The sequence below is a fragment of the Schistocerca serialis genome, chromosome 1 (genome assembly GCF_023864345.2).
Source record: "Schistocerca serialis cubense isolate TAMUIC-IGC-003099 chromosome 1, iqSchSeri2.2, whole genome shotgun sequence".
Taxonomy (NCBI): domain Eukaryota; kingdom Metazoa; phylum Arthropoda; class Insecta; order Orthoptera; family Acrididae; genus Schistocerca; species Schistocerca serialis.
The window spans coordinates 1,090,909,998-1,090,935,730 of NC_064638.1; the positions used below are offsets into that span (position 1 = coordinate 1,090,909,998).

At 42.2% G+C, this 25,733-nt stretch overlaps 1 protein-coding gene across 1 annotated transcript in view; it reads right to left on the reverse strand.

The window, feature by feature from the left end:
- LOC126416087 (uncharacterized) overlaps positions 1 to 25,733 on the reverse strand; it is a 691,436-nt gene that overhangs the window by 155,496 nt on the left and 510,207 nt on the right. The window contains exon 3 of the mRNA XM_050083583.1: positions 5,439 to 5,510. Within this exon, the coding sequence (XP_049939540.1) occupies positions 5,439 to 5,510 (72 nt within the window). The remainder of the gene's footprint in view (positions 1 to 5,438; positions 5,511 to 25,733) is intronic.

Here is a 25,733-nt window from a genome sequence, read left to right on the forward strand (position 1 = left end):
AACATTGGATGCACGCTTGCATGCTTGCATTCAACATTCTGGCGGCTACACCGGGTATTAATGTACAAGCCTTTCACATTTGTAATGAATTATAACCTGTGAGCTTGGAATGTTAATGACTTAAAATATGTTACCTAGACGAATGTCTTCCCGAAATTTTATTATTCTACGTTAATTATTTTTTGGCGTTTAGTTTTCTTCCGTCAGTGTATAATGATAATCTTTGTCACTCATATTTAATTTCCAGCCTTCAAACATACATTCAGAGCTTTTCTACATACCTTGCAATTGTGCAAAATCGGTAAAATCCACAAGTGAGAAGCAAGAAAAGCAATCTCCAAGTTAAAAGCGTTAGTGTTTGTTACTACAGCTACTTCAAGATAAAAATATTATGTAAACTTTTTTCTATACAGTATTTTCTGCTTCGACTGTAAAATTTTCGAATGGAGATTACTATTTTTGCCTCTAGGCACCTCATTTACTCTTTGTGCTTACTGCCTGTATCACTACAGTGAATTCCTCAGTTGGTTTTTGATTGGGGTACGGTGGACGTATGCAGTTCAGTTTTCATTTGTCTGTTATTACTTTGTGCGCGCCTTTCGAGAGCACAACAACAACGACAGTGACGACGACGTACAAACATACGACGTTTGGTTGACCTGTGGTTTTATCACTGAACTCAAAGCAACGAGGATGAGAGAAACTCATTACCCAGGGGGGCTGCAGAGCTTAAGTTCCCATTCAAGAGACGGATCATCATTCATAGTGTCCTACGCCCTCAGCCCAGGTCGTGTTTGAAGAGCTTGGGAATTTACAACAGTACGCAGACGCATATACCCAATGATCCGACGCTGTGCGCCGACACCTGTATTCCAATTGGTTCAAATGGCTCTGAGCACTACTGAGGTCATCAGTCGCCTAGAACTAAGAACTAATTAAACCTAACTAACCTAAGGACATCACACACATCCATGCCCGAGGCAGGATTCGAATCTGCGGCCGTAGCGGTCGCTTGGCTCCAGACTGTAGCGCCAAGAACCGCACGGCCACTCCGGCCGGCTCTATTCCAATTGTGGGCTAAATTATAATGGGGACTATTTCTTCTCCCAGGAGCATCCTAACATATTATCCATAACATTGATGCGATCGAGCCACTTGTGTCATGGAGGCGGGGAGTTTGCAGATGAATAGCGCCATTTTAGTCTGTTGGTCATGTTCTTCGCAATTTCCCTTCACCTTCAAACCCCGAACTGCGGCACTGATATTGCTGGTTGACAGCTCAAGAAGCAAATGATTTACTCCAAAGCAGTGTCCTTGCATTCCAACACTACAATGGCAATACAAAGGCGTAGAAAACAATAGCATTAAAGCGCCCACCCCTTTCGTGACGCTTTCCAGGCAACGAAACCAAGGAAACGGGACAGAGCTATAGGTTCTCCGCCCGGAGGTCATCGTCTCGGCTGTTTTTCTTCTGCGATTTCTTGATAACCGTATCGAGACACAAGTCGCTTCATCTTCCAGCATTCATAAAGATCGAAAAATTTTGATTACATAAATATACATTGATTTTATGAGTTATATTACTGTTAACGACATGCGCAGAGGATCAACTGGAGTATGTATATGGGAGAAAGACGAATGCATGTCTCAGAGAGTGTTACTGCATGCTCTACGAGTATTCACGACGTCACTTAATTCGGTAGTCACCATAGTCGTTTCCATGTAGTACTGTTCTTTCTCCATCAATGTAGTCAGTTTGTTGGGCGGACAATATGTGGGAGTCTTGTGTGTTTCGCAAGGAACACGTTTTCCCCAACACAGTTTGATATTATAACCTAATATACAAAGATTACAGATAAAAAAAAACTTTTGTGATATTTACAACTATATTCCGATTTTAGCGATATTTGTTGCAGTAAATCGTCTTCTGTACCGTCAGTCGCTGTACCGTGGAGTTAAAATTGCATGCAATTACCAAGTTTTACTAGTTAGTGTTTATTGTAACTAGGGATGTGCTGAACTATTAATTACTTGGTTGCATCATTGACTACAAGTGTAATAAGAAATGCCAAGAAAGGAAGGAAAATATATTTGCTTAACAAGAGTGATAGGGCACAAATCGCAGAATATCTGAGTGACCACCATCAAACGTTCATTTCTGAGGAAGAGGATGTGGAACAAAAATGGAAAAAATTCAGAAACATCGTCCAGTACGCCTTAGATAAGTTCGTACCGACTAAGGTCCAAAGCGAGGGGAAAGATCCACCGTGGTATAACAATCATGTACGAAAGGTACTACGGAAACAAAGAAAGCTTCATCATAGGTTTAAGAGTAGTCGAATCATAGCTGATAAGGAAAAGCTGAACGAAGCGAAAAAGAGCGTAAAGAGAGCAATGAGAGAAGCATTCAACGAATTCGAACATAAAACATTGGCAAACAATCTAAACAAGAACCCCAAAAAGTTTTGGTCATATGTAAAATCGGTAAGCGGATCTAAATCCCCTATTCAGTCACTCGTTGACCACGATGGCACCGAAACAGAGGACGACCGAAGAAAGGCAGAAATACTGAATTCAGTGTTCCGAAACTGTTTCACTGCGGAAAATCGTAACACGGTCCCTGACTTCAGCCGTCGCACGGACGCCAAAATGGAAAATATTGAAATAAACGATATCGGAATTGAAAAACAACTGCTATCACTTAGTAGCGGAAAAGCATCCGGACCAGACGAGATACCCTTAAGATTCTACAGTGATTATGCTAAAGAACTTGCCCCCTTTCTATCAGCAATTTATCGTAGATCGCTGGAAGAACGTAAAGTACCTAGCGACTGGAAGAAAGCGCAGGTCGTTCCCATTTTCAAGAAGGGTCATAAATCAGATGCGAATAATTATAGGCCTATTTCGCTTACGTCAATCTGTTGTAGAATAATGGAACATGTTTTGTGTTCTCGTATTATGACGTTCTTAGATAATACAAATCTCCTTCATCATAACCAACATGGATTCCGCAAACAGAGATCATGTGAAACTCAGCTCGCCCTATTTGCCCAAGAAATTCACAGTGCCGTAGACACTGGCGAGCAGATTGATGCCGTATTCCTGGACTTCAGGAAGGCATTTGATACGGTTCCGCACTTACGTTTAGTGAAAAAAATACGAGCTTACGGAATATCGGACCAGGTTTGTGATTGGATTCAGGATTTCCTAGAAGAAAGAACACAACATGTCATTCTTAACGGTTCAAAATCTGCAGATGTAGAGGTAATTTCGGGAGTACCGCAGGGAAGCGTGATAGGACCTTTATTGTTTACAATATACATAAATGACTTAGTTGACAACATCGGTAGCTCCGTGAGGCTATTTGCAGATGACACGGTTGTCTACAAGAAAGTAGCAACATCAGAAGACTCGTACGTACTCCAGGAGGACCTGCAGAGGATTAATGCATGGTGCGACAGCTGGCAGCTTTCCCTAAACGTAGATAAATGTAATATAATGCGCATACATAGGGGCAGAAATCCATTCCAGTACGATTATGCCATAGGTGGTAAATCATTGGAAGCGGTAACGACCGTAAAATACTTAGGAGTTACTATCCGGAGCGATCTGAAGTGGAATGATCACATAAAACAAATAGTGGGAAAAGCAGGCGCCAGGTTGAGATTCATAGGAAGAATTCTAAGAAAATGTGACTCATCGACGAAAGAAGTAGCTTACAAAACGCTTGTTCGTCCGATTCTTGAGTATTGCTCATCAGTATGGGACCCTTACCAGGTTGGATTAATAGAAGAGATAGACATGATCCAGCGAAAAGCAGCGCGATTCGTCATGGGGACATTTAGTCAGCGCGAGAGCGTTACGGAGATGCTGAACAAGCTCCAGTGGCGGACACTTCAAGAAAGGCGTTACGCAATACGGAGAGGTTTATTATCGAAATTACGAGAGAGCACATTCCGGGAAGAGATGGGCAACATATTACTACCGCCCACATGTATCTCGCGTAATGATCACAACGAAAAGATCCGAGAAATTAGAGCAAATACGGAGACTTACAAGCAGTCGTTCTTCCCACGCACAATTCGTGAATGGAACAGGGAAGGGGGGGATCAGATAGTGGTACAATAAGTACCCTCCGCCACACACCGTAAGGTGGCTCGCGGAGTATAGATGTAGATGTAGATGTAGAATTACAACGTTCCTGTTCCAACCATGTGATAGGTTCCAGAAGCTTGTTGATTGTTAGATCTCACATAGACTGAAGTACGCTGAAACCAGTGAAGTAGTTCACATCATTTTAGCTGTGTTTTCTAAGTATGTTGCATGGTTAAGGAAATCAATCTGAACTTTGATTCGTTTAAGATCCATGATGACTTCAGCAAACAATAACACTATGTTCCTTCTACACGCGGAAGTGAATGTAAAATAATTGTACTTCCCTTTGCTACAGTGTATCACGTTTGCATAATACACGAGTACAGGACTGACTCACAAGAGTGTACTATAGACTCTAAGCTGCAAGCGTTTCCTCGACGAAACTGTGGAACTGACTGCGCAGTGGAACTAAGTACCTATTAATTGTTACCAAAGAAACGAATGCGTTCCAGTAGCGAGTAACATCCTATCCGCGCCTGTCGTAACTCTTAGTCTTGTCTGCAATAAAACATTTATTGCTAAATGTTGTAGGCGCAATAACATCCTGGCCGCACGGAACTTTCTGTGCGTAGTAGGGTGCGATATAGAACTCTGATGCTTTCTGCTACTGTGGCACGGCACGAATTGTATTGATTTGTTTGAAATTTTAGTGACAAGAAGAAAAGCATTGAAATAAAAACTGCGTACTTAAGAAACATCCAAAAACAAGGTGGATAATGAAAACTCGATTTGCCCTTTATTTATTTATTTCTTTATACGGTGCAGCGAGAAACTTATTATTTGTATAATAGGTACGACTCAGTCAAGCGATTATTTTAATAGCTACGTTAAATATTCGCCTATCCGTAATTGTAACAGATGCTCTGTGGATCATAGGTCTAATACTATAAATATATTATGTGAAATGTAATTTGTGTCTTTGACTGTAAATGGGAGATTAATATCCTGAAGGAAAGTCAGAATTCAAGAACATATAATTATCTGCTGATTTTTATTGAAAGACAGGGTCATGTCAATCTTAACGTGACAAATTCAGTTACTTAAAGACATGAGCTCTTATTTCTGTTCACTTTACCTTTCAACTCCTTATATTGTCGGAGCTACTTGTCAGCTTTCGATGTAGTATATTTAATATGTAATACAGTGTTCATGTCTTTGCCACACACATTTTGAGCAGAGGATTTTCCTACACTGTTCTCGCGGTCTTCTACGAACACTCCCGTTGCCAACTAACAAATGTTACTTAATACTTGTGAAGTGTCTGGGAAGGTAGCTTTACATACCTTAGCCTCCAGCGTCTCCAGTTGGGCCATTCGTGGCTGCAGCGGCACCACCCCACCGCCCTGCAGCGCCGTCTGCAACAGAAAACAACGCGTCAGCTGCCGTATGAGGAGCGCAAGCTGCAGTCGCAGTGATTACACGGGACTAGGGGCCGCTCTCCGTTTCGAGATTACTGTTGACAGCTTCATTTCCTACAGACAGCTCTTACAGCGTTGCTAGTAATATATTGAAACAGCAATCAAGTTTCTCATCCAAGAAGTACACTACTGACCATTAAAATTGCTACACCAAGAAGAAATGCAGATGATAAACGGGTATTCATTGGACAAATATATTATACGAGAACTGATATGTGATTACATTTTCACGCAGTTTGGGTGCGTAGATACTGAGAAATCAGTACCCATAACAACAACCTCTCTTCGTAATGACGGCCTTGATACGCCTGGGCATTGAGCCAAACAGAGCTTAGATGGCGTGTACAGGTACAGCTGCCCATGCAGCTTCAACACGATACCACAGTTCATCAAGAGTAGAGACTGGCGTATTGTGACGAGCCAGTTGCTCGGACACCATTGACCAGACGTTTTCAATTTGTGAGAGATCTGGAGACTGTGCTAGCCAGGGCAGCAGTCGAACATTTTCTGTATCCAGAAAGGCCCGTACAGGACGTGCAACATGCGGTCGTGCATTATCCTGCTGAAATAATGGGTTTCGCAGGGATCGAATGAGGGGGTAGAGCCATGGGTCATAACACATCTGAAATGTAACGTCCACTGTTCAAAGTGCTGTCAATGCGAACAAAGGTGACCAAGACATGTAACCAATGGCACTCCATACCATCGCGCCGGGTGATACGCCAGTATGGCGATGACGAATACACGCTTACACTGTGCGTTCACCGCGATGTCGCTAAACACGGATGCGACCATCATGATGCTGTAAACAGAACCTGGATTTATCCGAAAAATGACGTTTTGCCATTCGTGCACCCATGTTCGTCGTTGAGTACACCATCGCAGGCGCTCCTGTCTCTGATGCAGCGTCAAGGGTAACCACAGCCATGGTCTCCGAGCTGATAGTCCATACTGCTGCAAACGTCGTCGAACTGTTCGTGCATATGGTTGTTGTCTTGAAAACGTCCCCATCTGTTGATTCAGGGATCGAGACGTGGCTGCACGATCCGTTACAGCCATGCGGATAAGATGATTGTGATATCGACTGCTAGTGATACGAGGCCGCTGGGATCCGCATGGCGTTCCGTATTACACTCCTGAACCCACCGATTCCATATTCTGCTAACAGTCATTGGACCTCAAACAACGCGAGCAGCAATGTGGCGATACGATAAATCGCAATCGGGATAGGCTACAATCCGACCTTTATCAAAGTCGGAAACGTGATGGTACGCATTTCTCCTCCTTACACGAGGCATCACAACGTTTCACCAGGCAACGCCGGTCAACTGCTGTTTGTGTATGAGAAATCGTTTGGAAACTTTCCTCATGTCAGCACGTTGTATGTGTCGCCAACCTTGTGTGAATGCTCTGAAAAGCTAATTATTTGCATATCACAGCATCTTCTTCCTGTCGCGTCTGTAGCACATCTTCGTGGTGTAGCAATTTTAATGGCCAGTAGTGTACAAATAAAACTGGTCACACTCAAAAGGAGTGACGATCAACTTGTAATCTTGTTACTATTGGCAATCTTTTTCTTTCATTCATGGGCTTCCGGGTGCCCAGTTGCCAGTCTCTGGCCCGCCAGTGTTTCCTGTCCGTGTACCCTTTGCGATATGAGATGGTGCATAAGTAGTTGGTGCACAAGTTCGTAGCATTTTTCCATCACTTTAATAAACACAGCCGATACGCATAATAAAGATTTTTGTCATTAATGATATATTCTCCTTCAATATTTATAACTGTCTGAAACGCAGGGGTAACTTCTAGATTCCGCGACTGTTGAAATCATGTGGTTTTGAGGCGAAGAAGTTTTCGAGGAGAGCATTTTCATCCGGATAGGAATCTTTGAAGATTGTTCGATAGAAAGCGGTAGGGGTGACATTCTGAGGCCGCAAGATCAGGTGAATAAGGCTGGGTGCAGAATGACTTCCCAACCCAACTCCTGTATAGGGTTTGTTGTCAGCCTGGCAGAATTTGGGTGCTGTTATCGTCTATTAGCATCACTTCACGCAGCCTTCCTGGTCGCTGTTCTTGGACTGCGTGGGCAAGACGTCTCAGTTATTGACAATAAATGTCAGCAGTGATGGTTACACCTCGGGGAAACCATTCGTAATACACCATGCCGTCGCTGTTTCACCAGATGCATCTTTTGTGGGTGCACGCAGGCCTTTGTACAGGCAGTTGCTGCTTTCTTTGGGCAAAAAAGTTCCTTTATTTTTCTTGTTAACTTATAGACACCATTTCCCGTCACCAATAACGATAGAGGATAGGAATGACCGGTGTTGTTCGCGAGCCAATTAATGACGACAAGCAGAGATGCACTTATGGCCACTTGCTGATAATTTTTTTTTTTTTTTTTTTTTTGGCAAGAGCATGCTGTACCCATACGCTCGATCTTTGAACCTTCCTCATTGCATGCGAACGATAGCACGATGTTGGAATGTTCACAACTCATCACATTTGCCAGTTCTCCAGTACATTAGCGTGGATTTTTTGGGTTAATGCGTGCAAATGATCTTCATCAAACCGTGAAGATATTCCTGAACGTGAAGAGTCACTAATTTCAAAACGATCCTCTTTAAAACTAGAAACCATTTCCTTGCCGTGCTCTGTCTAATGGCATTATCCCCATGCAAGGCGCAAATGCTTCTGGCTGCCTTTTCTGCTGGCAATGTTTCGTTCGTTGATTTCGAAGACCTATTAATTTATACACGGTAATCACTATACCGAACAACTAGTATGTTCCGAGACGTTGTGCGGATGTATTTTACTTCTCGTTCGCTGATGAACAGAGCCAATTTTGTTTAGCCCAACCAAGGGAACTAAGTGTGTGGTAAGAAAGTGGCGAATCTGGTTTTAATTGCCTTGCCGTAAGCGTAGTGTTGCTTTGTTTTTGATTTTTCCGTGCTCATTCTGCGAAGAGTGGATAAGTAACAACTGTAAAACTTTACACCATGTGCTGTACATTAATAATTTTTCCTGATTAGACGCTTGACGAATTTCACTTAGACTATTAGTAAACAAATTCCCCGCCCCCCCCCCCTCCCCCAGTTCTCTAAAGAATAGAACTCCCGTGCATAAAACAGCTTTAAAGGTTTAGTTTCTTTAACGATGAGCTAACAAGTTACATATTTGACGTTAAGTATGTAAGCGAGAGAAAGCTTAGAAAAGTTGTGAAACTACGAAAGAAATTTGTTGGAAGCCACGAAGTGCTCTCATTATCAAACACTCTGTGAGTTAAGACTGCGTAATTAGAGCTCCGTTTTAAGAAAAAGCCTAGTTTTTCACACATTTCAATGTTTATGACCTCAAATCTCCTGCAGTCGCAAAATGATGTAATTTTGCAGGTACGTTCAGTGGTGTACAAGGCGCATCATAATTAATGGCTTAAATACATACAGTTGAAAGAACGCGATACTAGAAGCAAAAAAAGTCTTGGTAAACACACGGTCGAAAATGCATACCTTAAGAAATACGAGCAATTTTTCATCTTCGATACCATGAAACAAATCTCTTCTGCTGCAAGTTCTTTGCTCTCCTTATTTTGGGAAGTGGTAGTATGGACCAATATAAGCCAAAAATGTCCAACAAACATGTGCTCTAAAACGCATACCTTAAAAGTTACGAGCACTTGATCATTAGAAGAGTTGTGTTTCAAAGCAGCTTCGCAGCGTCATCATAAATAAAATGTTAAAGCATTTCCTTACCTGCAAATCAAAAGTTCACTAAAGAATTCAAATGAAATATTCGGCTAATCTTATACCAGTTACTTGTTGAATCATATGCTGTTCTTTCTTGCTCTGCGAGTTTTTTCTTTCCGTGCTTTTTTTTCCTTTCATAACAGTACATACTTTCTACTGCACGCCTTCTGCATCTTTGCCACCAAAACCCAATTTTTACACTTAGACTCTACTGATAAGATTTGGTAATCTCCAGAACGAAACACATTGATTGCATTTTCGTATGAATATTCCATCTGCCATCCTCTTTCGTTACCTTTGTTCTCGTAATATTCCCCAAATTAGTTACGTTGCTACGTTACGAATGGTATCGTTTTTCTCACTGTTCCGTTCACCATCACACCATACTGGAATGCATGTGCAATTGCGCGAATATTTCATTCACTCTACAGCCGTGTCTATTTCAACTCCACGGAATTTTCTACGCAATACTCAGATCTGCCACTCGATCTTAGGCCTGCGGTGAGATGTTACGGTTCAGTCTGTCATTGTCCTAGGGCTTTCAGTACATTTCTAGAGGTACCGGTAGTATTAGCAATTTGATACTGAGCATGGCGTAACCGCAGTCTAGATTCCTAAAATAAACGACAGTCTCATAATTAAATAGTTGGACTGTGCTATTTTGTGAACTCAGATACAATTGTATTTCCGCTAGGCTACCTCTGAATGCTGGACTAAGACTCAAACAAGGATCGATATTCTGTGACGAAGGAAGGTCGTGAACACCCAAGTCATCAGTAATAGTGTGATGTGGAGAATCTGTGATGAAATTCGTTCATAGTTGCTTAAGGCCGCCTCGGAAGTCGAAAACAGAATGATAGCACAGCGATTCGAATTCCACCCATATCAGATAATAGTCTATTCCTTCAACCACTAGAGCACTTACCTTGGTAACGCTCTTCCTAGGCAGACCAAGCAGTTGAACTGCCTGAGCAGTTGATTTGTTTTAGGGCTCCCAGTAAATGTTCACGACGAGTTATCATTTGAATATATGTGGCTCTCTAACACATTCTTTGCACCCCATGTAATTTGGGGTGCAGTTGCTGGCATGTTTGCTGTCGGTGTAGGATTGTGTAATGGGATAGCATCATTTGCCCTAATGGGCTCAACTTTAACCAAATATGACGATCACCCCATGGTTTGGTACGACTGAGGACATCACATCAGTCCACAGCTGGTATGATCGTCTGCATTAAGGAAACTTAGTAGAGTGATTATGTCTCCCAACCTCGTGTGATTATACAATAGTACCAATCCAGGAGTATGTCAACGATGATCTACGGATCAGTTTGCAGTTTTACAAACGTCATTCCGAAGGAAAAGGATTGACTTTGTTGACACGTTTTCTTTGTCTTGTGATACCAATCCATTTATAACATCATGTTATGCGTGCACAAGATATAATGTGTCGGAGACTTCTGTATGCTGAGCAATCTATGCAAACATTGTAGAAAGTGGCATGGGGCAATACGATAATTTCTCATCAGTAACATGATTTAACAGTTTTTCATCAACTGAAAGACTCAACATTTATTAAAAATTTTAACTTAAGTTTCGGGCAGATATGTTTCAAATTCTGATGCTATGAAAAGCTTATGATGATGCAGAAAGATAAGCTTGCAACATCATCACTAAATTGTTCCATTTTTTTCTGTCAACAGAGAAAAAAAGAGAGAAGCGAGAGGTAGAGAGAGAGATTTCATTCAAGCATATCTTGTACTGTTCGTACATTCTCTCTTCTACTACGTTACTTTCAGGCTGTCTTTGCTGAAATAAATCTGTAGACAAAACGTCTCATAAGCATAAGAAGATTGTGGGTGATAAGTAAAGGAGAGCTAATTAATTTGAACACCACAGTGATTCACCAACACTTGTCCTATTGAGTATGGTACTTGTCTTCCTGCTACCTGTTATCGGGCTTTACCACCCACATAGTTAAATGGAAAATTAAAGATGCATGTGGGACATGAACCATCAAATAACTTTTCATATTTCACGTACAAAAATAATTGTGAGAGAACCTGTTTTTATAAATTTGGGCAAAGAATCTCGTATAGAGGACAGAAATAGATTATTACACAAACGTAAAAAAGAACGACATTACAAAATGAAGTTAAGCAACTTAATTTACTAAACCTCAACAAACACTTCACACAGAGAGAATGTTTGTAGTATGGTTATAATAGCCATTTATACTAAAAACTAATATAGGGCGGAACAATTTTTAGAATTAAAGCTAAAGTTTTGCATTAAAAAAAAATGGTTCAAATGGCTCTGAGCACTATCCCCTAGAACTTAGAACTGCTTAAACCTAACTAACCTAAGGACATCACACAACACCCAGTCATCACGAGGCAGAGAAAATCCCTGACCCCGCCGGGAATCGAACCGGGAATTTTGAATTTCAGAATAATAAGAAACAGGAAACGCTTTAATGTGAAAAGTGTGCAAAAGCAAAAATCTCAAAAAAGGAAAAGTTAGAAGCGTTTAGATATCTTCAAGAAATGTTGTGAATAGATTAAAAAATATGTAACAGACCTAAGAATCAGTAAACTGGAAAGAGCATATGAGAACGAAAGTGTGATATTAAAGCAGGATATGTTTATAGTTAAGTTAGAATGTTTATATGTATATGAAAGATTAGAAAATCGCAAACTGAATGATTTAGATGCGATGTAGAGAAAATGTTATAACAAATAAGAAAGTGCGGCTGAGAAATGGGAAGTAATTGTGAGATTTATTTTAATATATAGAACGTATTGGAGGTAATGGTAAAATGAGACAGAGTCTTTGAATGTTACAATAGAATGAAAAAGATTAGATAAAAAATTGAAAAATTGCTTATTTCTGGAAAGATTTAAAAACAAGGCGTTATGGAGATTACGCTTAACCCCTTAATTCGTGAATAAATTTTTACGAATGAAAAAAATTAAATATTATGTCGCTGTAGAAGTACCCAGAACACTCAGGAGACGGCTGCACGTTTCACAAGCTTTGGTAACCTCATTCAGAATCTGCACTTACCGGCACTGGGGCTGAAACATTGGTATGATGCGAGTTCGCGGCACTTGGCATTAAATAGTAATAGTAAAAGACGCCAGGAAGTGCTTAGAACCAAAAAGAGAAAGATCCCAAAAGTTGAGATCCCAAAAGTATGAAACGACCAAGAAAGAAGAGCAAATGAAGTGCAAATGTGATCATAGATGAAGAATAGGATCACTAAAACAGTAACTATAAAGTGTCTGTCTACTGTGACTTTCTTGCTAGACAAAAAAGATGCCCAGTTCAGCAGTGGTCATTAAGGTGCGCATCAGTGTCCCTTATTGACGCAATTCTCTGTAGCTGAATGAAATATTTTCCACTGCAGCATTATGTGTGATATAACTGCAGCAGTCACTTTCTGAAGCTCTTATTCACAATAAACTTAAAATACCCTTTTGTCCAAAACCATTCAGTAGTCATTCACGTTGGACATTACAGGCTACAGAATGTAAAACTCATAAAATATATGTTAGAACTCGCAAAGCAAATTCAAGGACGTAGCATTTTAAGTATAGAATTATACCATAGGTACTGTTGGTCTCTTGACATTTTACAGGGAGAGTCGCTGACAGTTCATGATAAACTGTTACGTCGCAACTGCAAACATCCACCGATGCAATGCAGAATTTCTGTTAGCACAGACGTACTCTCTTTTGTGCTAGCATCACGATCTCGATACAGGTTCGAATTTCTAAATCTAGTATCGTCAATCTCAGAACAAATCACGTGTCTAAACTATGCGGTAATGAAATTGAAATGGCAATAGACAATCTGTACCTGTGGTCCAGTAGTTCATTACGTGGAGACGTAAGGAATAGAGTATAAATCACAGTTCTCCCGTATCCCGTAGTTTGCTGTCTCCGTGTAACTAACTAAATTGGCGCAGAACAAAACACCGTACCTTGTCATAATGTGACGGCAAGGTCCAGCCACTAGTGCAGCACATCGCATACCTGGACGATAGGTCACATTCCAGCTAGAACAAAGACCTCCATGTAAACGTGAGCTTCTGATAATTCACATATTAAAACCGTATACCTGAGAAAATCTGTAAATAATTTTATAGTTTTTTTTTCTGTGTGCATCTCTGTGGAGGAAGAGGCAGTCTGTGATGTATTACTCTCTCGAAATTTCTTTGGGGGAATCACTCAGCTGACGGATTTCATTCACAGAAACGGCCTGAACAAGTAGTTCCATTTCGTTAACACGAGCAGCACTGCATTACGGCTAGCGACTACTGACCTCTCGTGGGCAGTTTCCTTAACCACTTTCGAACCGGTAAGCACGTGCTCGATAATGTCGTTTTCATATCGCTTGTCTGCGCTGCGGAAACTGCTCTTCAGAAGAACGAGGGCGTCAGTAGTCTATAATCTATTAATACATTCATCTGTTTCTTATTTAATATTGTTGACTCAAGCGCCAGTTTCAGGCACTAACATGCTACATTTGCTGGTAAGGATGCTTATGGAATGTCGTCTCAGTTATGTGACTGGATTTGTGATTCCCTGTCAGAGAGGTCACAGTTCGTAGTAATTGACGGAAAGTCATCGAATAAAACAGAAGTGATTTCTGGCGTTCCCCACGATAGTGTTATAGGCCCTTTGCTGTTCCTTATCTATATAAACGATTTGGGAGACACTGAGCAGCCGTCTTCGGTTGTTTGCAGATGACGCTGTCGTTTATCGACTAATAAAGTCATCAGAAGATCAAAACGAACTGCAAAACGATTTAGAAATGATATCTGAATGGTGCGAAAAGTGGCAGTTGACGCTAAATATGAGGTCATCCGCATGAGTGATAAAAGGAACTCGTTAAGCTTCGGTTACGCGCTATAAATCAGTCTAATCTAAAAGCCGTAAATTCAACTAAATACCTACGTATTACAATTACGAACAACTTAAATTGGAAGGAACACACAGAAAATGTTGTGGGGAAGGCTAACCAAAGACTGCGTTTTATTGGCAGGACACTAAGAGAATGTAACAGACCTACTAATGAGACTGCCTACACTGCGCTTGTCCGTCCTCTTTTAGAATACTACTGCGCGGCGTGGGATCCTTACCAGATAGGACTGACGGAGTACATCGAAAAAGTTCAAAGAAAGGCAGCACGTTTTGTATTATCGCGAAATATGGGAGAGAGTGTCACAGAAATGATACAGGATTTGGGCTGGACATCATTAAAAGAAAGGCGTTTTTCGTTGCGACGGAATCTTCCCACGAAATTCCAATCACCAACTTTCTCTTCCGAATGCGAAAATATTTTGTTGACACCGACCTACATAGGAAGGAATGATCACCACGATAAAATACGGGAAATCAGCTCGTACGGAAAGATAGAGGTCTTCATTCTTTCCGCGCACTATACGAGATTGGAATAATAGAGAATTGTGAAGGTGGTTCGATGAACCCTCTGCCAGGCATTTGAATGTGATTTCTAGAGTATCCATGTAGATGGAGATGTAGATGCTGAGTACCAAAGGATGCCGTCAGCTTAGCGGTTGTGAACTTCATACAAGCTTCTGCTCCCTCCCCCCATAAATATGATCGCATAGCGGTCTCAGGCAAAAGATGTAATAAAATGCACAATAATATAGGTAAATCTGCTTTTAAAAACTAATTTTGTTACAGTTTGATCAACGCCGGCACGGTAGCTCAGCGTGTTCGGTCAGAGAGCTGGTTGGCCTCTGTAATAAAAAAACTGAGTGATAGGATCAACAACGAACTTGAACGGACGTCATATGACGTCCGCAACGACTAAACACAACGGTCAACAAAGAACAAAATTAAAAAAAAAAAAAAATAAATAAAAAAAAAAAAAAAAAAAGTCCGGAACCGCACGACTGCTACGGTCGCAGGTTCGAATCCTGCCTCGGGCATGGATGTGTGTGATGTCCTTAGGTTAGTTAGGTTTAAGTAGTTCTAAGTTCTAGGGGACTGATGACCACAGCTGTTAAGTCCCATAGTGCTCAGAGCCATTTGAACCATTTGAACTGTTACCCGAAAGCTCATTTGCTTCGATTGTCTAATGTACCATAGCTCCATCCTCTCATTTACCTACGTGCTTCAAGAAATGCACTCCTGCCACAGCTCTCAGTTATACCTAACGATATCTGTTGTTCGACTATTTACAAACAAATATGAACCATGCTTTTCTGCTATGCCGATTACCGTTTACACGGCTTATGTCTCTACTATTTCGAAGTGTTGATTTCCATATCCATGTTACTACACGGCTAATCCGGGTTATGGCTCACACTTCATCGTGCACATCCCCAGCTGCAGGTGGCTATCTAACGCTCTTCAGGGAAAACGAAAATTTGATTTCCAGTATTTCATATAACTACTGCCCCAATTTAATATGCTGTCATAATCTTTTCATTAAGATCTATAATCTTAAGTTAAAGGTTTAACACAGTAAGTCAAATGGTTCAAATGGCTCTGAGCATTATGGGACTTAACTTCGGAGGTCATCAGTCCCCTAGAACTTAGAACTACTTAAACCTAACTAACCTAAGGACATCACACACACCCATGCCCGAGGCAGGATTCGAACCTGCGACCGTAGTGGTCGCGCGGTTCCGGACTGTAGCGCCTAGAAAGCGCTCGGCCACTACGGCCGGCGCAGTAAGTCAATTTGAGGCAGCATAACTCATCGCGCATAAGTTACCAGACTACTTTACGCACCCAGTATTTGAGACTGAGAACACTTAGCGACTGCTAACAAACCCTAAGTCCGCAGCTCGTGTTCTAGTGGTTGCCGGCACGGTGGCTCAGCGTTTTCGGTCAGAGGGCTGGCTGCCCTCTGTAATAAATAAATTTAAAAAAAAACCTGAGTGAAGTATTCAACGATCAACCAGAGGACGTGTCATATGAAGTCCGCCCCGGCCAACTGCAGAGTGGAAAAGAAAGTGTTTATCGTTGCTGCCTCTGGATCACGGGGTCGTGGGTTCGATTCCCCGCCGGGTCGGAGATTTTCTCCGCCCGTGAATAGGATGTTCGTGTTGTCCTCATCATTTCAGCACCATTCGGGAAACCGGCGAGACTGGACAGAGAGAAGATTGGGAATTTGTACGGGCGTTGATAACCAAGCCGTTGAGCGACTCACAAACCAAAATCATCATCACCGTCATGTAATTTCAAGCCTTATGGAACCTACTTCTAGCTGACAGCCTCCACAGAAAAATGAAAGGAAAAGAAATTGTCGTGTACTACATTTTCGCTGTTCATGCAATAAAACTGCGGTATAAGAGACGAATTTGCAATTTATTACCTCTTTACTACTAACTCCATTCGCAACACACCCACGTAGGCCATTCAAATGTACCTGCAAAATTACATCATTGTACGACACACAGTTCAGGAGATGTGATGTCGTAAACGTCGAGATGTCTGAAAAACTAACTTTTCTTAAAACAGAGCACAAATTACCCCGAGTATATCATCCGGTGTTTGATAATGAAAGAACTTAGCGACTACCAACAAACTTCAAAATAATTTCAAATCTTTTCTAAACTTTTTTTCTCACTTACATGCTTAACGTCAGATATTTTGCACCTTCACTCATTTGTAAAGTAATTAGAAGTTTGAAGCTGCTTTATACTTGGAAATTTGATTCTTTAAAGAATAGCGGTTTACTGGTTAAATATAACACCCATTATAACAATTGTAACAAATGTGTCTGCATGAATGTAACGATGAAATGCGAAAAATATTTCTTTAGAAGTTGTTGTTGTTGTGGTCTTCAGTCCTGAGACTGGTTTGATGCAGCTCTCCATGCTACTCTATCCTGTGCAAGCCTCTTCATCTCCCAGTACCTACCGCAACCTACATCCTTCTGAATCTGCTTAGTGTATTCATTCTTGGTCTCCCTCTACGATTTTTACCCTCCACGCTGCCCTCTAATACTAAATTGGTGATCCCTCGATGTCTCAGAACATGTCCTACCAACCGATCCCTTCTTCTAGTCAAGTTGTGCCACAAACTCCTCTTCTCCCCAACCCTATTCAATACTTCCTCATTAGTTATGTGATCTACCCATCTAATCTTCAGCATTCTTCTGTAGCACCACATTTTCAAAAGCTTCTATTCTCTTCTTGTCCAAACTATTTATCGTCCATGTTTCACTTCCATACATGGCTACACTCCATACAAATACTTGCAGAAATGACTTCCTGACACTTAAATCTATACTCGATGTTAACAAATTTCTCTTCTTCAGAAATGCTTTCCTTGGCATTGCCAGTCTACATTTTATATCCTCTCTACTTCGACCATCGTCAGTTATTTTGCTCCCCAAATAGCAAAACTCCTTTACTACTTTAAGTGTCTCATTTCCTAATATAATTCCCTCAGCATCACCCGACTTAATTCGACTACATTCCATTATCTCTTTAGAAGTAAGATTACAAAAATAAATAAGTAAGAACTAATGTAATTAATCTTTAGTTGAGCTGTATGGAATGTAATTACCATTTATGTTATTGTGATAGGTTGATCTAAAGTGTTCTACTGACACTAACAAAGAATGGTTTATTGCTGTAGATTGCTTTGCGGATATGACTCTGGAACGTCAGTATCTATCTACATCTACATCTATTTGTAATTATACGCTGCGGAAGTCACTGTACAGTGCATGGCGGATGGTACATCGTACCAATATTACTTCTTTCGTATTGCAGTCGTGTATGGAGCGTGTGGGTTGGCGGTAAACTTTCTTATCTTATGATCACTAAGCGAGATGCTTGGTAATAGCAGGATTATCGCACACTCTTCTTCGAGTAGATTCTTTAAGTTTAGACATCGGGGGATCGCAAGAACTACCTCGTCTTTCTTCCAAGCATCCCCAGTTAAGAGGACCTCTGTCATTTTCATATGGTCTAAGCCGACTTCTTATGATTTTAGCCGTACGTTTTTGAATTTGTCAGGGTGTATACGACCCGGGACAACCGGGAAAAACCCGGGAATTTTTCGAAATTCCGGGAATTTTTCATTGTTTTAGCTTTCATTAATTTTTTGTAATTTTGACTGGTAAGAATTGATTCTCTAGCAAAGAATGTTACTGTATCCTGCTACTGGAGAATGATACTGCAGCAATAAAATATAAACGAGAAAAAAAATAAAACTTTAGTGGCAAAGGAAATGCGCCATTTATAACAACAAAACACCGTGCACGCACAAGCGTCTGCAAACAGCAAAAATATGTCAAACGCCTTAGGGCGAAGACTATGTAATTCTTCGTAACAATAAACTGTTTTCAATGAGCGTGACATCACGACTGTTTACATTAGGTTCGTTTGACCAGTTGCCAGTGGGCTCACGCGCATGCGCAGTTGACTCCCGCATGAGCAGTACCTTCTCCCGCTTCGCGTTGTATCGCCAGTGAGCAGCAAGCAGCCAGATGCTAACGGGAAAAATTTTTCTCGCGCGCCCTAACTGCCAGATTCGCGCATGCGCAGAGTTGTCTGAGGTATAGTGGAAGGAAGTTAGTCTCGACGTGACCCGTGTTTGCGTTAAGTGATTTCGCTGTTTCCTCTTGGTTTACAGCTCCCACGACAAATGAAAACAAAACGGATTTCTGCGGCCGGGAGCTATCAAGTGAATTATAATACATTCTCGTAATTACGGAGGGCAAAAATATATTATTAGTTTCAGTTTTCTGATTTTATTTTATTTCCAAATTATTAGCAGTCAAGCATTTTTGGCCTTGCAAAACAATGAAGTTATTTTTGTCAGTTTGCTAAAGAAATTTGGCTTTATTAATATTTCCGCTGAGGCAATCAATTTCTTTGAAACAAAATGTTTCGTTCCACAGTATTGGCTAGTTCCAACTGTTCGCTGAATTTCAAGTGCACGTTATAATCTTCTACCATGTATGGCAAAATAAAGAACCAAATATGAGATAGTATAGTACTGGTACTCCAAGAAAATTTACACCCCAAAAATCACACTGAAAAGCTTAATATCAGATGGGACCTACTTCATTGTAAATCTGGAAAAAAACGATGTGCACCTCGAGCTGAATTATGCCTTTTAGCTAGGTTTACGAAATTCCAATGCTTTTGGAATATCCTCTGATGTCCTGTTTCTTTTATGGCGTAATGTAAGCTCTCTTAGTGCTTTGTACATACGAACATGCGGGCTTCCTACACCACTGCAGCTGTCCCCGCGCAATAATGCGTTTTCTGGCGCTCTCTGGCAACTGCTAAATCGAATCTATTTCTAACCGTCTCGGGATAGTATTGCGAACCGTGGTTCGAAAAGCGTTACTTTCGAAGTAAATTTCTTTTTACGCAAAATGAATTATGTTACGTGTGAGAAAGTGGGATTAATTTCCCTTGCTCCTTGCTCCAACTACCATTCCGCATTCAGAGTCTGTTAATTCCCGTCGTGCGACCATAATCACGTCGGAAACCTTTTTACATGAATCACCTGAATGCAAATGATAACTCCGCCAATGCACTGCCCTTTTTATACCTTCTGTACGCTACACTACCGGCGTCTGTATATGTGTATATCGCTGTCCCATGTCTTTCGTCGCCTCAATGGATAGTGTTCACGTACTCAGTCGTAATACGTCGAATATGCATATCTACATCTACATAGATGCTACGCAAGCCACCGTGCGCTGCGTAGCGGGGGTACCCTGTACCACTACTTGTCATTTCTCCCCCTGTTCCACTCGCTAATAGAGCAATAGAAAAACGATTGTCTGTACGCCTCTGTATGAGCCCTAACTTCTCGTATTTTTTCTTCGTGGCCCTTACGCGCGATATATGTTGGCGGCAGTAAAATAGCTCGGCAGTCAGCTTCGATTGCCGCTTCTCAAAATTTTCTCAATAGTGTTTCTCGAAAAGAACGTCGCCCTTTCCTCTAGGGATTCCCGTTGGAGTTCCCGAAGCACCTCCGTAACACTTACATGTTGTTCGAACCTACCGGTAATAAATCTAGCCGCCCGCCTCTGAATTGCTTCGACGTCTTCCTTCAATCCGACCTTGTACGGATCCCAAACACTCGAGCAATACTCAAGAATAGGTCTCACCAGTGTCCTATATGCGGTCTCCTTTGCAAGTGAACCACTCTTTCCAAAAATTCTCCCAAGAGACCAATAAACCGAAGTCGACCATTTCCCTCCCCGACCACAGTTTTCACATGCTCGTTCCACCTCGTATCACTTTGCAACGTTACGCCAGAAATTTGAACGACTTGACTGTGTCAACCAGGACACTAGTAATACTGTATCCGAACATTTTTCATCCTATTCATCCGCATTAACTTATATTTTTCCACATTTAGGGCTATCTGCAATTCATCAGACCAACTGGAAATTTTGACTTAAGTCGTCTTGAGTCTTCCTACAGTCACTCAAATTCGACAACTTACCCGTCGTTTCCGGGCCTGAGCTTATTAGGATTATTTGGTTGTTTAATCATCACCTACTTGCCCATCATCCGTAACTATAACCATTCCATCACCCTTTATGTTGTGGGACTACCTTGGGGTACACATCCAGTGTTCTCAATATTTGTCTTCCGTTACCTGCCCAGATAGCCGTGCATGTAAAAGCGCCTCTTCCAGGATGGGGAGGTGCGTCGCGACGAGGGTCGGTGTGCTTACAAGCCTGGACATTGTTTTTTGGGCCGTTTCCCCCATTTCATTAGGTGAATACCGGGCTGGTACCCGAGTCCCCCCTTCCCCCCTTAGTTACACGATTCGCAAACATTCAGAAAGCTATCGCTCAGTTTTAAATGGCTAATACCACACGCAGACAGTTGGGGTGCACATATTCCGCCCCGGGATGAGGGGGTTGTAACGGGGTGGCGACAACAAAGGCATCCGGCCACCCGTAAAATTAACCACGCCAAAACTTTTACTAACCATTCCGACTCTGCGTCAGTGCATGACTAAGGCACAAGAAAAAGAATAATATTTGTCTCCTTTAAGAATGACGTTAATGGCAAGGAATGTAAGGGCACTAAAGGGGAACTACGATGCGTTAGAGGAAGCAGCAATAGAAGTAGGTTTAGAAGTAAACATAAACAAAACAAAGTATATGGTGATCGTGGAGCCCAATATAGACGGACAAAAGAATTCAATAGTAACGAATTGAAAATAAAATGAAGGAGTGAAAACATTTAAATATTTCGGTTTTGTAATAACGGAGAACAATAAAGTAGCAGTAGAAATTCAAGAAAGGATAGCGAGTGGAAACCGTTGCTGTTTTGCCTTGCAGAATGTATTTAATTCCAGGAATGTTAGTAGGAATACAAAAATCAAAATACACACGACCATATTAAGACCTATAGTAATATATGGATTAGAAGGCTGACTATTGACATTAAAGGAGGAGAACTGGTTATTGAGATGGGAAAGAAAGATCCTGAGAAGGATTTTTGGAGCAGTGAGAGAGGAAGATGGCTGGAGAGTAAGGACAAATGTAGGAAGCTAACACTTTTTGAACAGATGGATATTGTTGTTAAAATTAAGGAGGGAAGAATAAGATGGGCAGGATATGTACAGAGAATGCAAGTGGAGTGTCAAAGTTTTATGGGAAAACCTGGCGGGAGAAGAAGAGGTAGACCCAAGAAAAGGTGGCTGGACGATATGGAAGGAGATCTAAAGGCGATGAGAATAAGAAGTTGGAGAAGGTAGGCAATGAACAGAGAAGAATGGAGGCAGGTGACACAGGAGGCCATGGTTCTTCAAGGACTATAGAGCCAACCAAGAAGAAGAATAACGTGCTGTGTAATATTTGCCAAGAAATTTTAATCAGTGCAAGAGAGTATCGGCAACCACTGGCAGGTCGTGCACCTCGCAGCAGCGAAGCGAGTGGTTGCGTCATGGGCGGTACCGGGCACGCGGAGAGACTTGTTTCCGCGGCGCAGACAGTAGCCGTGGCTGGGCCGCGCCGTGAACCTTGACCCCTGCACCTCGTGCTGCCTGCCTGCCCTCTTCGCCATCACTACCGCGGCCGCTGTCTACCGCCCTACACTAACATGGGAGCGGTGCTGTTGCGTGGCTCGTCTCACTTGTCTTAAATGAAAATCTGATAATCTTTGAAACATTGCTGACCCACAGATCCTATTGACTCACATTACCACCACCAGCAACTAGAGTTTACGTATTTCACCTTATTTTCAGAGGTCAAATATTGTTTGTAAAAAAATTGCAGCACCGAGAAGGTGGCATGTGATTGTATTTTTTTTTTTTTTTTCGTTTTGCTTTAGGGCGCAAAAACAACGAGGGTCATACGCGCCCAGAACCGTAGAAAAAGGAGTTAAAAGCAACTACACGTTAGGCACAATCGTCGGAAGGAAAGACACCTAAAAACAGGTACTTAGAGAAATGTCCAGAAAGTACGCCATAGAGAAACAGAGGTCCTGAACTAAATATTAAATGTCCTTCGCCATATTGCTACACGGATACAAAGTAAAACGCGGTCGACAGCCCGCGCGTCGCTCGCTAAAGCGGCCGATAACTCAGCGTAAACATAAATTGGAACGTAGTGGTTAAAAAAAGGGCATTCCGTCAGGTAATGGCGAACCTTCAAAGGGTGAAGGCAATGATCACAAAGTGGTGGGGGAGCACTATTTAACAAATGGCGGTGACTAAAAAAACATTGCCCAATACGCAACCTGGCTAAAATGATCTCCTCTCACGTTGAGAGGGCGGAGAGGAGGTCGTTGAAACTCCTGGGAGAGGCTTAATTTCCCTTGTAATGAAATTTATTTCGCAGATTAGGAATATAACAATAGACAAATAATTAGAATTACAAAACTGTACATGGACACTGAGCGTGAGAATTCAGTTGGGACTGAAGTTACAGCGTGCTGCAATCAGAGCCTCTAGACGACGTGTCATGGAATCAAAAAGGGTTGGCATATGCTGTTGGGCAACACACTGCTACGCGGTTTGCAGGCGCGTTAACAATGTATCGACAGTGGTTGCAGGAGGACCAGAGTGAACAAGTTGCCGACCGACCATATCTGACATATGTCCGAAGGCAACGTGTCAGGCGATCGTGCAGGCCAGTCAAGCAGTGGTACCCGTCGTTCTTCGATGAAGGTTTTCACATTCCTCACCGCTTGTGGCGTGTCATTGTGCCGATGAAATTCGCTGATGGAAAAACAAATCGCAACACCAAGAAAGAGTTGTGTGACATAAACGAAAGTTGGTTGGCGTGTTTCTACAGCTAAAAGATGATTTCAATTAAAATTTCGTGCTAGTAGCGCCACAATGAGGATGCGAATCAGGTTTGCTTTAAATCACGCTGTAACGGCCGTGAGCGTTAGTTACCTTTGAGTTTGGACGTGATGAGTTAATGTTAGTCAAGAATACCTTTAGACGACAAAGACGCCGTTATCAAAACCTCATTGAGTTAGAACGAAGTCCTGTAAGAGGGCTACGAGAGCCTGGATATTCCTTCTGCGACACTGCAGAGAGACTTGGCAGGAGTGTAGCCACTGTACATAATTGCAGGCAGCGGAGGTCACGAGAATCTATGGTCGCGAGGGAGCCGGCCTCTGTGGTCGAGCGGTTCTAGGCGCTTCAGTCTGGAACCGCGCTGCTGTTACTGTTGCATGTTCGAATCCTGCCTCGGGCATGGATGTGTGTGATGTCCTTAGGTTAGTTAGGTTTAAGTAGTTCCAAGTCTAGGGGACTGATGACCTCAGATGTTAAGTCCCATAGTGCTTAGAGCCATTTGAACCATTTTGTCGCGAAAGGGTCGGGCTCTCGACGAGCACGTGTGTGTACAGAGAAGGAAGGCCACCGTGTTCGCCCTATGGCTCTGGCGCATCGTACTGCAACTGCAGCAGCAATTTGAGAAGCAGTTGGCACCAGAGTGACACAACGAACTGTTACTTCAAAGACAGCTCCGAGACAGCCGCCCTGTAGCGTCCATCCCACTGACGCCAAACCACCGCGGTATGCGACATCAGTGGTGTCAAACGAGAGCTCATTCGAGGGCTGGGTAGAGGTCTGTTGTGTTTCCTGATGAAAGTTGCTGCTGTCTCGGTGCCAGTAATGGCGGTATTTTGGTTAGGAGGAGGCCAGTTAAGGGCCTGCAACCAACCTGTCTGCGTCCTAGGTACACTGCATCCAGTTCTAGAGTTATAGGGCGGGGTGCGATTTCTTATGACAGAAGGAGCACTCTCGTGGTTACCCCGCACTCCCTGACTTCAAAATTGTTCGTCAATCTGGTCATTCGACCTGTTGTGCTTCCATTCATGAACACCATTCCAGCGGATGTTTTCCAGCAGGATAACGCTTACCCACATACAGCTTTTGTTTCTCAACATGTGCTACAGAGTGTCGACATGTTGCCATCTCCTGCTCGATCACCAAATCTGTCTCCAATTGAGTACATATGGGAGTACATCATCGGATGACAATTGTAGCGCCATCCACAACCAGCAATAACCGTCCCTGTATTGACCGACTAAGTGCAGCAGGCATGGAACTCCATCCCATAACTGGCTTCAAGCATCTGTACAACACAGTGCCAGCTTGCATTCAACATTCTGGCGGTTACACCGGTTATTAATGTACCAGAATTTCACCTTTATAATGAATTATTTGGTCTTACATTAACCTATGATCTTGCAGTGTTAAATACTTAAATATGTTACCTAGACAAATGTAGTCCCTAAATTTCGTTACTCTACAATAGTTACATTTTGGTGTTCGATTTTTTTTCCGTCAGTGTATGACACGTGTCCTGCCTGCAAAAAAGGACAGTGCTTCGGGCTCTTAAAATCTCCCTGGTGTAGCGATTACTGTTCATATGGCTCTCAATATGTAAGAAGCGAGATCGCTTGTTGTCAGTGGCGCCCCAAAACATCAAACGTGGCGTTTGTTATGCCGCTCAACAATTCAATCTGTCCGATTACGTCCACTACGGTAGCGTGTAACACGTACGTGGCCATGACTAGAGGTTAAGTTGTAGCGTGACTCGTCCGAAAACATTTTTCCATTCAATACGGAAGTGACGGCGTTCATGAGCTTATTGAGGCTTCGACGGTTTCTTGTCAATGGACGCAGGCGCATTGGCATGTGTCAGCAGGCGTTGGCGAACCGTCGACGCAAAAAGTTCCACACTCGTTACTGTAGTCTAACTTCGAGTCAAAACTGTTTAGTCAGTTACCGCCATGCAGAGATGATTTTGGTCATCCCACTCTGTGGTCCCATTGGGTCACTCTGTGGTCCCATTGTGTAGTCCACTACCCACTTGTCTCTAAAATACGAGTCTTCTATCCACTGGTTCCCCACACGCATCACTATGGGACAGCGTGCCCTGTACGAGCCACAGTGTTGCGGTACAACAAACCTATTTCCTA